The following is a 15,690-nucleotide window of genomic DNA, read 5'->3' on the forward strand; positions in this document are numbered from 1 at the left end:
TTTATAATATTTTTAATATGTTAGTGTGTATGACGCGAAACGTTAAGCGTTACTGTTAAAATTATTTTACACTTTAAAACACAGAAACTTAAAATACTGAAAAACTAGCCTTCTAATTTTCGGCCTATTTATGCAATATATCCGGCCGTGTATAAAGTAGGCCATGTAACTCATTACATAAATGATAAAACTGCTTCTTATATTAGCTTTAAGACAGAAATCTAACTATTGATGGAAGTTTAAATTTTATCAATAACTAAAAAGGTTTTTAAAAACTGTTTGATACTTGATAGTCTGATATTTATCGATATTTTGAATACTTATCGATATTGTATCGATATCTTGAAAATCTATTGCAGACATCTTGACAATATTTGCTGGGCTATGGGAAGTGTAAATATTTTTCTAGTATAAATACTTAGTGGAAAGTTACTCATATAAAAGTCAGTTTTCCTTTTTTCGTTGCATTAAAAAAAAAGAAAAAGAAAAAAGGTTTTCATAAATTTTCCACGTGCGGTCCGAAGAGTTTTAAAGACATGTCTTGCTGATCATCATCGTAATCATGTTCTAAGTCAATAGAAGTGATAGCTTGCCGGGGAATATTTGTTAAACAAATATGGCGAATGGAAAAAACGGTTTGAGTTCTATAGTACATGCATCGATTGGTAAGATCATAAACTAGCACCCACAAAGTGGTGTCCTTTACATCTTCGTTTTCAGATATATCTAAATTAATCGAAAAACATCTCAGAATGTAAAAATGTCATCAAAAAGAAATCATAAAATAGAAAATTTAAAGATTTTTCTAAAGGATAATTCTAAAGAAAAAAAGCATGTTGCATTAATAAGAATTTCCTGACCTTGTGCAACATCTGTTGAATCAAAGGTTTGGAAAATTTTGTCAATAGCGATTTTTAAATTTCTAGGGTTTTGTGACAAGTGACCAACTGTGACAAACTTTTTAAATCTACCTTCCAAACTAAAATCTTGAACCTCTTCATCCAGTGCTTCATTTAATGGAGTAATTTTTAGTTCACCGTGTTGCAGCCGTACATCTGCATACTTCTTTAGTGTTTCCATGTGCCATTCATAGTTTAAGACGTCCGTCAAAACGCGATACTCCTTTTCTAACGCCATTATTCCTGTCTTTGCTGTGTATTCAAGTACAAGGTAATGGCCGTGTTCATCACTAATCGAATAACGACACGATTGTACGACACCCGTCAGCTTTTCTGGCCAAACAGAAGGAAACGTTTTAAGTTCAATAGCAGCTTTTATCTCGTCCACTTTTCTAAACAATGCTAAAAAGAACAAATAGGTGCGAAATGATGATGACATTTAAGTAATGAATCATTACAACTCGCGCTATGGTAACGGTTTACTTTTCAATAGTGAACAGAGATTTTGCCGGAACCGTAACCAAACCGGTAATAGATTCTAAATATTCCTTGATAAACCGGAACAGGAATCTTAAATAAGTAATATATTTTTAAAAAGTTAGTTCTAACTTAAACAAAATTTAAATTTATAAAAACAATTAAAAATTTTCATTTCTTTCTTTCAAACCCAAGGCATAGAGAAGCCATTGGACAATCTAAAAACTCATTTAACACTTAAATGATTTTTTGGATTGTCAAAATGCACTTTTATAATTTTGGAAGATGAATGTGCATTTTGCCCTGTTCGATATTGTGCAATAATTTTTAGTGTGCGAAGAAAACGTGTTTTTTTTTCATCGTCGTCAGATTTTGAGCTGCAGGAGCCAATTCATCTTTAGGAGGTTCAAGATTGTCCATTTGGGTCATAACAATGTGTTTAGGCAAATGAGCTCATGAGAATCAAAATGGTGTAAGTCCAGCTCAAATAATAATGATAAAAACATTACAAGATATGAATATTGATTTAAAATTAATTTAAACAAGAAAATTAATTAGTTTTCAAACAAAGCCAAACTTTATTTAAATTAATTCTCAAGCTTAACAACTAATTAAAAAAATTTTTTAAAACTATTTTTATCAAAATGATAATAACGCTATTATGCTAAATAAAGCTTTATAATACGTATTTTTGGTAACATTTTGAACCGGGAATCTAGCCGAAACCGGAATCTTAAATATACCCGAATCCGGAACCAGAATTTCGGTTCCGGCCAAGATTACGGACGGTACCGGATCCGAATTCTGGTCGATCACTACTTTTCAAACACTGTTTAGAAGTTAACAAAAATGAACTTACATAGAATATAGTTTGCCACCTCTAACTGGGATATGCCCTTTTCACATAATTCCTGTGGAAGCTCTTCGTCAACATTTGAGAAACTGTTTAAGTAAAAAACGTTAACAGACAAACCGGCATTATTAAGACCGCTGTATATCTTTTCAGCATTTTCCTTTGGAAATGACCTCGATAACTTCGTATATCTTACGGCGTTGTAAAAATGCATTCTTTTATTTCCGCAACTTTCTGGTACTCTGGCATGTTGAAGCTTTTCGACAGGCATAGTCTGAATTAATGTTTTGAACTCATCTGCACTTTCCATACTACGACCAACAGTAACAGAGCCATCGTCTGCCTTAAAACTAAACTCAATGCATCCGTAAGAAAGATCCAAAATGAGGATCGTGTAAATGAACTGAGTAATCTGAAGAAAAAAAAAAAAAAAAAAAACACTTGCAATCCTAAACTTGTAGCGTAATATTGCTTTACTGATTCAGACAATTAGTACAAATTCAGACAATTTGTAATTTCTGTTAGCGAACAAAACAAAAAAAAAATTCTTAATGTTTGCTATTTGAGTGCATTTATTGATGTACGTCATAACCGAAACCTCGTCAAACGCAATTTTATATTTTGAACCCAAAATGCGACTCACCATCTTTTATTGATCACTTAAGGTCAGCGAAGTTTCAAAGTGCAACAGGAAAAAATGAAAGAAGCCATGTTTCTAAGAGCCGTAAACGGTTGAGTCACGTTTTAGTATCTAGGATTATAAAATGAGATAAATCCTATTATTTATGGATTAAGAATTACTATAATTCCTTTTATATATATTCCGGCGATACTGCAGTTTCTCCCCCCACCCCTTCTTTTTTTTTTATATAATTGATTATGATAAAAAATTTTATACTGATTCAGAAAAGTATAAAAGCATAGACCTGAAAATTAATGGAAAGTGCTCTAATTCGAAGTCAAAGTTGTAAAAAACCCTAATATTCACCATTTTGAAAATAATAAGTTAATGATCTTTTTGCTGACAAAAGCAATACATTAATAGCATGGTTTTTACGTTAAAAAAGTCGTTAAAGTATGCTTATCTTGCGCAATTTTTTGTGGCAATGAAAGTAGCCGTATTTTGATTTATTAGAGAATAAACTACATTGCAAGTAATGTACTTTTGTAATAAATTTTAAAAAAGAATTCAACAGTTTTTTTTCTAAAAGAAGAACTTTTGAAACTTAGTTCATAGTTGTTTTATCACATGTAAAATTTAGAAATTGTAACCTTCAAACCGATTTTTTTTTTTTGATAAAAAAAACCAGCGTACAATACAATAATAATTATTCATCAATTTGTCTACATTCTCACATTCTACGTTCAACCTTTATTTGAAATCTTTCATTAATTTCATTTCGTTATAATACTCTCGTTATAATACTTTAAAATAATAATGCAAAGGCTGATGAAAATCATGTCTGTTTATTGCGCAATGTAACTATAATTAATTTGCGTTAAAAATGAAAGCGGTTTGAAAAAAAATGGCGAATATTAGGGTTTTTAGCGGGACTTTTTACAACTTTGACTTCGAATTAGAGCACTTTCCGTTAATTTCCAGGTCTATGTTTTTATATTTTTCTGAATCAACATAAAATTCTCTATGATAATCAATCTTTAAAAAAAAAAAAAAAAAAAAAAGAGGGGGAGGGGGAGGGGGGGGGGAGACTGCAGTAGCGCCGATATTCCTATATAATAACGATGATTTTTTTGGTTCATTTTTGATAAATCTATTGTTTCTTACAATTAAAAAATGTACGAAACTGTAGATTAAAAATTTCCACATCCCATTCTCTTTTTATCACATTTTCCGGTATGAGGTTTATCATGGCCCACTATATTCATATATATCTTGCATTTATGTGGGTGAAATTAAGAGGCCGATTTTTGTTCCAGAAAATGACTGCACTAAATATTTAATTTTTAAAAACCAAATCAAAGCTTAATTATTTAATTATATTTCTTCGATATAAAAATAGCAATTAATGTTTAATATTATATATTTATTCAAGATATATTAGGTATCAAATATTTGAAGACATTTGTGTAATATTTCTTGGAGATTTGTAGTCATTGTTAAAATACCAAAGTTAACAGATTGTCACAAAAATTATTCAAATCAGAGTACATTTATATTTATGTATATTATATTTATCTATAATATATATCTATATTCATGTATCTTCTTACACTATGAGAAAAATGTCAAGAAATAACTCAAAGAACTCATAGAGAAGGTAAGTTTTAATAAATTATATAAACATGCTATACAACTTGCATAACATACAACTTATATTTACAATTTTGACTTTATTTTTTCTTCGTCTCTTTTTAAATGTTTTTAAGTTATCATTGGAAAAGAAACCCTCCAATAGTTTTTGTTTGTTATTAAAAAAAGACATTTAAAAGAATTTTTGTTGAAAAGATAATTTCCCAACTTTCATGACTTTCACAAACAAATTTGCTTTTTGGGGCATACTTATGTAACATGTATATTGATGACTTAATGACAGGAATTGATAAAGAAGAAATTTCATTCTTAACTAAATCTAAAATGGCAAATACAATACAAACAAATTCTGCAAGCTGTTTGGATAGAACAAATAGTCAACCACATGTAAGAGAGAAAGATAAGACTTATTTTCAAGATCGCAATCTCCAGCTTTCAAATATGCTTTGCAGTTTTCACATTTACACCTTTTTTGATAATTTTTTTTGCAACATATTCATATTTTGCAACATAACCTGCAACATATTCATATTTTGCAACATAGCCTGCTATAGTTATTGCAACTTCTTGACTATTACAATCAAGAGAACTTTCCATAATTTCCTCACTTCAATTATTAAACAGCTCATCAAGTATAGTTAAGGAAGGATGAATACCTAGTTGTACATTTTCTTCCCAAAAGTTCATATGTTTTACAGTTTATATGCTCTTTAATTGAGGAGTGACATGACAAAATTCTTTCTGAATTTAAAACTTCTCTCAAACTTACAAGAAATCTGCCCCCAATCATTTTTCTGTATTATGAGAAACGTCTCTCAATTGGGTCACTTTGTAATCGAGATGTCATCACATAATCATATCTATCATTCAGGAGCTCCTCAACAAGCACTGCTTGAGCACATAGAGTGACTACAAATGTTGATGTAGTTTGATTTGTAAGGGTGAATGCAGGTGAAAGAGACCACTGATTGATCCAATCATCCAGATCTTAGTAAAATCTCATTTTTTTGTCTCCTATATTAATCAGTTTTGGCCATCATTGATGCATTCAAAAAGTTTAGTGCTGTTGTTAGAGCCTGCTTTGGAAATGTCCTTGACAAGGAATATGAAAAAAAATCGAAGAATTTTGGACATCTTTTTTAAGTCTTGGATTTGAAAGTGTGACCCCAAAAGTGAACACCGTTTTTTTTCACATTGATGATCTTATCAGAATGGAGAAAAAATCCCTAGGTCTTTTCAGTGAACAATCTTTAGAAGCTCTTCATCACGATTTTTCTGTTCAGTGGCATGTATACAAACATTCAAAATTACATCCACTATATGGAAATTGGCTTGAAAGATGTGTGGTTGAATACAATAGCAAGCACATTTAAGTGATATATGTCTGTTGCATCTTTAATGAAAATTGAAACCTTGCTACTTTAGAATAAGTGTTTGTGACAAAAAAAAAAAACTGATTCAAAAATTTATTTATGAGATTAAATCTTTTTAAATATTTATTTGTTTAACCTGTGTGTAATTGTAATTTGTAAAAAAAAACCCACAGTAAATAAAACCTATATTTAGAATTTTGAAAAAGCCTTTGCCAAAATTTAATTATAGACACTATTTTAACAGTTTTTTTTTTAATTTTGCGACAGTGTTTTAAGTTTAGAAATGATTCAAATTCAAAGAAAAAATGGTGATTAAAGAAATCTTTCCCATTAAAAGTAAGGTCAAATGACTGACAAGTTCAAAGTAACAAAGATTTCCTACAGATTGATTGATGGCTTAATTTTTTATTTTTAAAGCCTTTATGTATAGACTATGCATATCAATAATAGTAATATCAGTTTTATTATTTATTTCTGATTTTTGAGTGTGTCTTTTGTGGTTTGAGGCTCTCCGGGCGATGAAGCAAGGAACAAAAAAATCCAAAAAACCAAAGTCATTTTTTTTCCTTGGACGTAGGCAGATAATTTCAATTTTTTTATTTTTTGAAACATGGATGTATCGGCTACCAAACCCAATTGGTTTTATTTTTTGAGCATGACTTTTATGTTTTGAGGCTCTCCGGGCAGGCGTGAGAAGTCTTTGAAGAAAAATAAAAAATGCGAGCTTGCAAACGCCATCCTCTCGGAGAGTTACTCTTGAAGAAAACTCAATCTGTCTTGGATTCATTCAGCTTATAATTATCAAACACTTCATCTTGCTTGCAATCAACTGATCAATCTTAAATGAAGTTTACATCCATTTCACAATCAACCTGCTAAAACTTTGTCGAAGTTCTAATTAGAGAGCAATTTCCAAACTGCGGAACAATAGATCACTCTCATTTTATGGAAAATTTTCTTCAAAAATCAAAAGCTGATATTGAGATACATTCAAAGGTATTCCTCCGACTGATTCCTGAAGTATTTATATCCTAAAATCTTTTCATGGATGTGAAGCCATTGAAAAAATTGTTTCCACTATTTTCCCGGAGTGCAAGAAAATACTTGACCATTCCTTTAACCTCCGCTTCAAGTAAAAGGGTTTTCTCAACAGCAGGCAGTGTGTTCACTGATGCTAAAACAAAATTTGATCCCAAAAACATTAAGAAAATTTTTTACCTCAAAAAAAACATTAGAAAGATAGATCAGACATAATCTTCTATAAAAGTAGAAACAATAGAACAGAAAATGAAAAAGAAATTTAAAGCTCACGGAAAAGAAAAAGATTCTGTTGCTACTCTCAGTCCGACAAAACAAAAGAAATTGGACAAACCGTGGATCCGTCGATTGTTCTTATGACTAAGTCTTGTTGTAATCAATTTGTACCTCTCTCATTTTGTAGCAGTAATTAATTAAAAAACACATACCTGAAGCATACTCACTTGAAACTTTTTTCTCATCATTTTACCCGATTTTCTTTTGGGATACAAAGTTTATTATCATTTAATGGGATCAAAGTTAAAACTGTCATAAACCAAATAGTATTTTTAAAAAATACCATAATGAAGAGTCTTTATTCTCATAAAAACCTATTTCCACCAAAAAGAAAAAAGATGCTCACGAGTTTTTCTTCGAAGTTCTCTTTTTAATTTAAAGATTAAGTTTTTTTTTACTAAAATTAAAAAAAAAAAAAAAAAAAAATAGCAAGTATGGATGTCACAATAAGAATAATTTCAGCCTTCTTAATCCATAAATAATGGCGAATGTCAACTTATAATCCGAGCGACTAAAGCATTTAGTCAACCATATAAGTCATAGCTTTATTCAACTTTTCTGTTCGCAATATGAAAATTTTCAACCTTCGGTGTTTATTAAAAGATGGTGAGAATTTTTCTGCAATAATAAATCACAAACTAATCATATCCAATGTTTTTATTAATTAAAATGCCGCTTTTTAGGTTTAAAAAGCGACATTTCAAATAAGGCAAACTCTGGCCTTGATTACTCGTATTTTTTCTTAGATTGAACGGTTCATTTTTGCGATCCTTATTTTGGATCTTTCTTATGGATGCATTGAGTTTAGTTTTAAGGCAGACGATGGCTCTGTTACTGTTGGTCGTAGTATGGAAAGTGCAGATGAGTTCAAAACATTAATTCAGACTATGCCTGTCGAAAAGCTTCAACATGCCAGAGTACCAGAAAGTTGCGGAAACAAAAGAATGCATTTTTACAACGCCGTAAGATATACGAAGTTATCGAGGTCATTTCCAAAGGAAAATGCTGAAAAGATATACAGCGGTCTTAATAATGCCGGTTTGTCTGTTAACGTTTTTTACTTAAACAGTTTCTCAAATGTTGACGAAGAGCTTCCACAGGAATTATGTGAAAAGGGCATATCCCAGTTAGAGGTGGCAAACTATATTCTATGTAAGTTCATTTTTGTTAACTTCTAAACAGTGTTTGAAAAATAAACCGTTACCATAGCGCGAATTGTAATAATTCATTACTTAAATGTCATCATCATTTCGCACCTGTTTGTTCTTTTTAGCATTGTTTAGAAAAGTGGACGAGATAAAAGCTGCTATTGAGCTCAATAAGTTTCCTTCTGTTTGGCCAGAAAAGCTGACGGGTGCCGTACAATCGTGTCGTTATTCGATTAGTGATGAACACGGCCATTACCTTGTACTTGAATACACAGCAAAGACAGGAATAACGGTTTTAGAAAAGGAGTATAGCGTTTTGACGGACGTTTTAAACTATGAATGGCACATGGAAACACTAAAGAAGTATGCAGATGTACGGCTGCAACACGGTGAACTAAAAATCACTCCATTAAATAAACCATCTAAAAAAGAACTTCAAGATTTTAGTTTGGAAGGAAGATTTAAAAAATTGGTTACTAATGCTTACTCTTCCCAAAGCCCTGAAAATTCAAAAGTTGCAATCAACAAAGTTTTCCAAACCTTTGATTCTACAGATGTTACAAAAGGTAAGGTTTGAATAACAATTTTTTTCATCTTCGTTTATTATATCTCCTAAAAACTGCATTAAGTAAAACTTCGCAGATTAAAGTTTTTAAAAATTTTTAAGCGAAAAACTGTTTTAAATTTGTCATACTTTTAATGGCACTTTGATTATTTTTTTATTGGTTGATTAATGATTAACAAAAAATCATTACAAAAATTAATAATAATTGTTATATACTTTATTTTATGTGTCATTATCATCTTAACTGTTTTTGATCGCTACTAATTTAGATAACAAAGGCAAAAATGAAATCACTAAGTGGTCAGTGGCGTACGATCTCTCTAAAAGATGCTTGCATTACAGATCAAGCGACGTATTGTCCGTGCGATTTATTTGCTTAAAAGATATTCCCCTTGATGCTGCCTCTTCGATTGAATTAGAACATGACTACGGTAGCGATGAGCAAGACATGTCTTCGAAGTTGAAAGTTTTTGGTCGTGAAGAGGAGCTTTAAAGCAACGGAAAAAAAAAACTAAAACTTACGTCAATTTTACATTTTACTTTGTCTATTACTATATCCGTTTATTATGTTTTTTAAAAATACTTTTTTAATATTTTAGAACCACATGTTAAAATTTTAGGACTGTACGTTAAAATTTTAGGACTGTATGTTAAAATTATAGAACTCTGCATGCTCAAAATTGAAATCGATGGCACGTTGAAGAGAAATAATTCATAATAAGCGTCAACATTTTTCATTTGATTTTTCGTTATAGTTCACATATAAGGCGTTCCTATCCTTTCAAAATTTGGACCATAATTTTTTTGGCAACAAAGTTTTTAAAAAAAACCTTGAATTTATGAGATACATTTAAACTTTTTCTTTTTAATTTTAGTCCATTTTAAGCGCTTTTTTTTAGTGTAAAAATTTCATTTCATTGCGAAAATAATTAAAAATTTCATTTTATTAATCTGAAATGATTTGAAAACGGATGAGGACACCATGTTTATGGCACATCATGTTAAAGTTTCCAAATGGGGTCCACTAAATGAGCCACTGAGAAAATCTTGAAGGAATCTGATGTTTCAGAAGAATTTATTGTCATTATCAAAAGAAATGAATTCTGCTTTTTATTGACACTTTTCAATCATTTATTTTTCCTTAACTCAGAACTTCAAAATTATAAAATGAGGAAGATAAATAAGGGAGATAAACAACATGGCAGCAATATTCTACCTATATTTCTTACTCATACTTAGTGCCATATAATTCTCCCTTACAATTATGCTAATCTAACACTCATACAAAGAGCCTATTTTACATAAAATTAGAAGAATTTTACATAAAATTAGAAGAATTTTACATAAAATTAGAAGAATTTTACATAAAATTAGAAGAATTTTACATAAAATTAGAAGAATTTGTGTAAAAATGACAGTGAACTCGTTACATACAAAGTAAAAAAAAAAAAAATAAGTGTAAATTAACAAGCTTTTAAAGACTTAGCTGCGCGATTCGAAAAGAAATAAAGAAAAGCTTGCTGCTAGCGTTAAGTATCTTCTACGTAGATAAAAACGGGTTTAAAACGCTAAAAGAAATAAGAAAAAATCTTTGTGGGTGTGTTGTTATCAGAACCCTTATAATAGTACATCTTAGGGTAAAAAGTTAGTTTTTGGTTATTCTACGCCAAACGGCCCAATTACAGAAATCAGCCTGACTCGACCATCTCACGCTTTGACAAAAATATTGTCAGTATGCTGTAAAACGTGTAATGAAAATTGCCAAAGTTTCAGTTTGAAATGTCAACATTTATTTCAATTTTATACGACTTTTTTGTAAGGAATTCTTAAACTTCGATTTAATTCCGGAGCTAAAAATCACAATTCTGGATTCTATAATTTTCTCAATGAACAGTTAAAAATCTCAAAACGTAGTTTCTGAGTAAACAAAAGGTGCAGATTAAAAAAATTTACAAGTTTTATATCACGCCTATATCATTTCAGTCTAATGGTCTCCCGACCGGCGTTAAAATTTCGACACCGGAAAGTTTTGCTTTTTTTTAGAGCCATGTGTACAGAATCAAAAAACTTTTGGTTTAGTTATTTTGTCTAAGGGTTTTACATACCAACATAATAATATGAGACGAAAATTAGTTTTTTAATAAATGTCCATGGAAAGTTAATCTGAAATAAATATAAAATAAATATGGCTAAAAGTGCTAAAAAGAGAATTATCTTAAAATGAGATGTATGTGAGCCCATAAAACCGTATGAGGGCAGATTTTTTTTTTTTTTTTTTTGAAGTTGAATCATTGAATCATTGGAAAGAGCTTGTTTCACATTTCTAAGAACAATTTAAATCATAGAGAAATTTATTTAATGAAAGAAAAAAATCGGGTTTATGAGTGAAGGCCTTTGATATTTTGCAAACGTTATTTTTGTCAGCAAAATAACTGTTGCCATGCAGAGCTAATATTTGTAAGTATATTTTCAATGAATGAACAATTCTCTCTAAGTTAAATTTATAAGTTTTTAATCTAGAGATTTTAAGTTACATATGAATACCGAATTTAGAATAAGAATTACTCTAAATTCTCCCCGGATATTAAAATACTCCCTGTGATGAATTTTGAGGAACTGCAAACCATTTAGTACCATTTACCTGTCTTCAACAGCCAATCAATAATTGAAGACATAAGTGGATGAAGGCGTTATGTCGCAAAAATCAAAATTCCACTTTTTTACACAAATAAAGGTGTTAAGTAACGCTCTTTCACATGAACATAATAACACCGCACAAAAATGTGCTAAAATACGATTTTCACAGTGGATGAAGGAGTTATGTTACATATTAATTCACCCTTTATTCAACTTTAACTCCTGATATCTCAGTTCCATATTGGTGTAACATAACACCTTCATCCACTTATGTCTTCAATTAGATTTTAATGGCTTTAAATTTATATGATTTTTGTGTCAGGTTTTACATTGTGTTACCAATGATGAAGTTTGCAGTGTAAAATAATCAAGAAACTGGAAACACAGTTGCAGGTACCTTTGATAATCAAAAATTCGTACCAGTAAATAAAAATTAAGTGTGCGTTAGTCAATATGTAACAAATCTTATTGCATACATTTGCAGTGCACATTGGTGGATGGGTCAGATCATTATATTTCAACGAATTTTGAAAAAAAACTTTCTGGGGTACCATCTCTGATTTTCCTGATTTAAACATATCATAACCTACATTATGTAAATAGGTTAAATTTCAATTTCAGAGTTCCAAGTGCAGCGGCTTAGAAATTGCAGCCTTATAAACATTCTTGGATGGGCCCCTCGGTTCCTCGAATGGTAAAAATAGACAACTTTAGAAGCCTTATAACTTTTTTCTAACTTTCAACAAGTGACTCGTTTTTTCTAGACCTGTTTTCTGGAAATTTCTGTCTTAAAAATAGTGATTTTTGTTAACTTGTATCATATTAGAAAAAAACCTCCTCAACTTTGGAAAAATTCTGAAAAATGCTAAAAAATGAAAAAATGAAGTTAACCGTTGTATTTTTCTATTCATCAACAAGTCCTCACATGTTAGTTTTCTGATTAGCTGTCTGCAACAAATAGGCAAAATGTAAGCAGCTTGTTACATTATAGAAATCAAATATATCTAAAAATTGGGGGTGGGAGTTAAGGTTAGCTTTAGTCTAACTAAAATTAGTCGACTAACTTTTTAGTCTAGCTGAATTTAGTCGACTAACTTTTAGTCGAACTAAATTTAGTCGACTAACTTTTTAGCGTAACTAAAATTAGTCGACTAATTTTAATTACGCTAAAAAGTTAATCGACTAATTTTAGTTACGGTTTTTTTAGTTAAGTTAGTTACAACTTTTAGTTTTGGTCACAACACTATTAAAAATATATAGCCCACTCGACTAAAAGTCCCTTTTTCAGCCATTTGGGGATAGCTCGTAAATTTTTCTAACACTTTGGATTGATCTAATGTTAATAGCAAATAAGACCATTGGGCCTAACTATATAAAAATGTAAACATCATAAACTTGTAGTGTTCACAACAAAAATGGCAGCATTATTTAATAACCCTATTTTTCAATAATTAGGGTTGAATAGCGTTATTGAAACCAGAGCCCCTTCAACCAGCCTCCTGGCCGATGTAAGGGATGTAACCAACTATTTGTAGTTGGTTTTACAAAATTTTATTTAGTTGCTATAAAAACCATTTCCAGCCCAGCGTTGTTATTTATGTCAAAAACAAAGTTATCTTTTTGTCAAAATTCTTGTAAACTCCCTTAATAATGACAATACATACAATAATGTGGTTGATAATTTAAAACAAGTTTATATGATAACTCTTTTTACTTTTTTTTATTAAGATAGGAGTAAAACCCTTTGGTGTTTTTGAGCTCAGGCTAATGAAATGTGGTAATAATGTCACTAACTGGATGCAAATGCATCTCAGTGACACCTTTAAGATCAGTTATCTTTCCAGAGAAAAATTCACCAAAATAATTCTTTATTACTCAATGATTAATATTGATTTCAGTGTTCATTGGATTTCGTTTATTAATGCCACTATCTTCCAGTATGTGAAAAATGTCAAATGTACTCCTCATTGATGTTACGTAAGCTATTACAGCATCATTCAGGTGAGAAATAATGATATGAGCAAGTTCCTTGATAGCAAGAACGTTTTCAAATCATTTGGCAAGTGCTTCATGTGTAATAACAGCTGTTTTAGTTTCAGAAATGTAGAGAAGTCTGAAAAAAAATTAACATAAATCAAAACTCTTTTTCAAAAAGCGTATTTAGTACGCTCCTGTTTAAACAAATCCTTTTCTATACAATTTTCTTTAAAAAAAAAAGTATAGCAAAACTCTTTTCACTGTACCACTAATTCCATCACTTGTCCTTTTTCCATGTGTAGTTCCAAAAAAATGCTAATCTGCTTTTGGTTCAAAGGATTTTTCATGAAAACACAGGTTTTTCAAATTAAACCAAAAATCCAATAAGAAAAAGCATTGCTATTCAGTTAATGATTATTAATTTTGACTCAAATTTGAAAAGCATCATCTCAAGCGCTGAAAATAATTTCGGTTAGAATTGGTAATTGTTAATCAAAATTTTTAAAAAATATTGTGGTATAAAATTTAACTTACCTACTTTTATAATGAACTTCATCTTGTATAATAAATGAAAGATTTTCAGCAAAATCCATTTGCATAGTACAGTTCCTTTGGCTTCAAGTTTTCTTTTATCTACTCTAAAAAGCATATCTAGGATTTGCTGACATGATGATGTTTTGTAAGTTTATATAACTTGTCTCTTAACTCTTCTAGAAACTCATCAGGACTTTTAACTATTGTTTCTAAGGAGCACCTATCAGTCTTCAATCATTCAATCATACAAGTTATTTCATTTGCTGAATCCCCCACCAGTTTTTTTAATTTTTTTCAATTCTCTCTTTTCCAAGACACTTCTCACACTCATGAAATATAATTGTTTTATTTTCTATTTAACATATAGCTAAGGCCATCAGATTTTTTGATTTTAATTCATTTAATGTTTTTACCATAAAATTTTGATTTTGATTGTCAATACAACGCAGACTGTGTGTGTACCAGATTTTCTAGCAACAATACAATATAGTGGCCTTAAAAGAGCAAATGATTTCAGTCCCACCTTAACTATTCCATTGAATTTTGATTCTTCTAACCATTTCTGGTAGATTTCTGAAAGATTACGTAGTATGAGTTGCTTCTGAATGCGTTGTCTACCATCAACTGCCTTTATAATAAAATAATCCTTTGCTCTTGGCAATAACCTGCTGCTACTATCACCCTCATAAAAGTTGACAATTTGATTTAAAACTTCATTAGTCGATTTTTTTAGAATTTCTTATACTTGTTGATCTCTCACCAAAGATTCCTTTGATTCCCCACAAAGCTCTAGCTTGCTCCACCATATATTGGTAAAGCAATTGTTGTTTTAAATTCATTTATTGTTTCCTGAATACCCCTGATGGACTGGAACTGAAGTGAACAATTTTTGTTGTTGTTGTGAACTATTGATCTGATTATGAAACTTCTGTTTAAGCTGTTTTACAAAAAAATCTAAAGAGGAACTTTTGAGCATAATAATTTGTAGCTCACCTTGTTCAGATGCATTCAATGATTCATTTAGCAATTTAACTTTTTTATTTTATTTTATTGTCTATTTGTAGCATAGCCATGCTGGATGATCTTTTACTAAGAGACACACCAAATTGAATAAAACAAGGATTTGTAGTATCAATTTGTATAACAGAGTTATCATATGATATGTAATCTGGGTCATGTCTCTTGTCAACTTCTTCAACACCCTTAATTTTTCTAACACAACCAAACATATTTCTTCCCCCAGAATTAAATTAGAGTTCAGTTGATTATGCTCCAGAGTGACAGTCGTCAGGTTTCCTTTAACAATCTTTGATTTATTACAAAATTTATTTGAACAAAACATCAAATCAATATTATAATAGCTTGATAAGTCTTGTTCTAATTCATCTTGTCAGTAATGCGTAAATCCACTGTCCTACTTTTCCCTGAATTATTAGCAATTGAATCAACTATAAAAAATTAATATAATAAATAAATTTAATAAATAAATGTAACGAATAAAGATTAAATTGCAATTTTAAGATTAAAGTTATTTTTGAGTATCACATTTGAACAGTAATGCAGGACTCTACATAGCTACAACTCCTAAATAAATAATATTTACAAAGTAATATTTACACGGAAGCAGGTAGTTTTCCCGGG

The 15,690-nt window shown here is 30.3% G+C and overlaps 2 protein-coding genes and 1 long non-coding RNA gene across 5 annotated transcripts; 1 reads left to right on the plus strand and 2 right to left on the minus strand.

Annotated features, from left to right (window-relative positions):
* Positions 1–360: 360 nt before the first annotated feature.
* On the minus strand, positions 361–7,574 carry LOC149894841 (uncharacterized). 3 transcript variants are annotated; one of them, XM_090093081.1, is made up of 5 exons: positions 7,535–7,574; positions 2,873–2,980; positions 2,236–2,641; positions 861–1,301; positions 361–726 (listed from the first exon to the last, which is right to left on the minus strand). In XM_090093081.1, the coding sequence occupies exons 2-5, from the start codon at positions 2,873–2,875 to the stop codon at positions 497–499; spliced, it is 1,080 nt and encodes a 359-aa protein (XP_089949207.1). In that variant the 5' UTR covers positions 2,876–2,980; positions 7,535–7,574; the 3' UTR covers positions 361–496. The 3 variants fall into 3 exon arrangements, with proteins under 3 accessions (XP_089949207.1, XP_089949200.1, XP_089949213.1); XM_090093074.1 differs by lacking the exons at positions 2,873–2,980; positions 7,535–7,574 and adding an exon at positions 7,356–7,505; XM_090093087.1 differs by lacking the exon at positions 7,535–7,574 and having other exon boundaries at positions 2,873–3,003.
* Positions 7,575–7,678: 104 nt separating this feature from the next.
* Positions 7,679–10,018, plus strand: LOC149894842 (uncharacterized). The gene is made up of 4 exons (XM_090093094.1): positions 7,679–7,794; positions 7,935–8,340; positions 8,462–8,902; positions 9,171–10,018. The coding sequence occupies exons 1-4, from the start codon at positions 7,792–7,794 to the stop codon at positions 9,392–9,394; spliced, it is 1,074 nt and encodes a 357-aa protein (XP_089949220.1). The 5' UTR covers positions 7,679–7,791; the 3' UTR covers positions 9,395–10,018.
* A 3,137-nt stretch (positions 10,019–13,155) lies between these two features.
* LOC149894843 (uncharacterized) lies at positions 13,156–15,657 on the minus strand. Its single transcript, XR_016454138.1, has 2 exons — positions 14,050–15,657; positions 13,156–13,651 (listed from the first exon to the last, which is right to left on the minus strand). It is a non-coding gene; the product is annotated as an uncharacterized LOC149894843 (long non-coding RNA).
* Between the last annotated feature and the right edge of the window lie 33 nt (positions 15,658–15,690).

This window comes from Hydra viridissima, unplaced genomic scaffold, assembly GCF_058129835.1.
Source record: "Hydra viridissima isolate aposymbiotic clone 2 unplaced genomic scaffold, HvirCarnegie_v1 scaffold_1, whole genome shotgun sequence".
NCBI classification, from domain to species: Eukaryota; Metazoa; Cnidaria; class Hydrozoa; order Anthoathecata; family Hydridae; genus Hydra; species Hydra viridissima.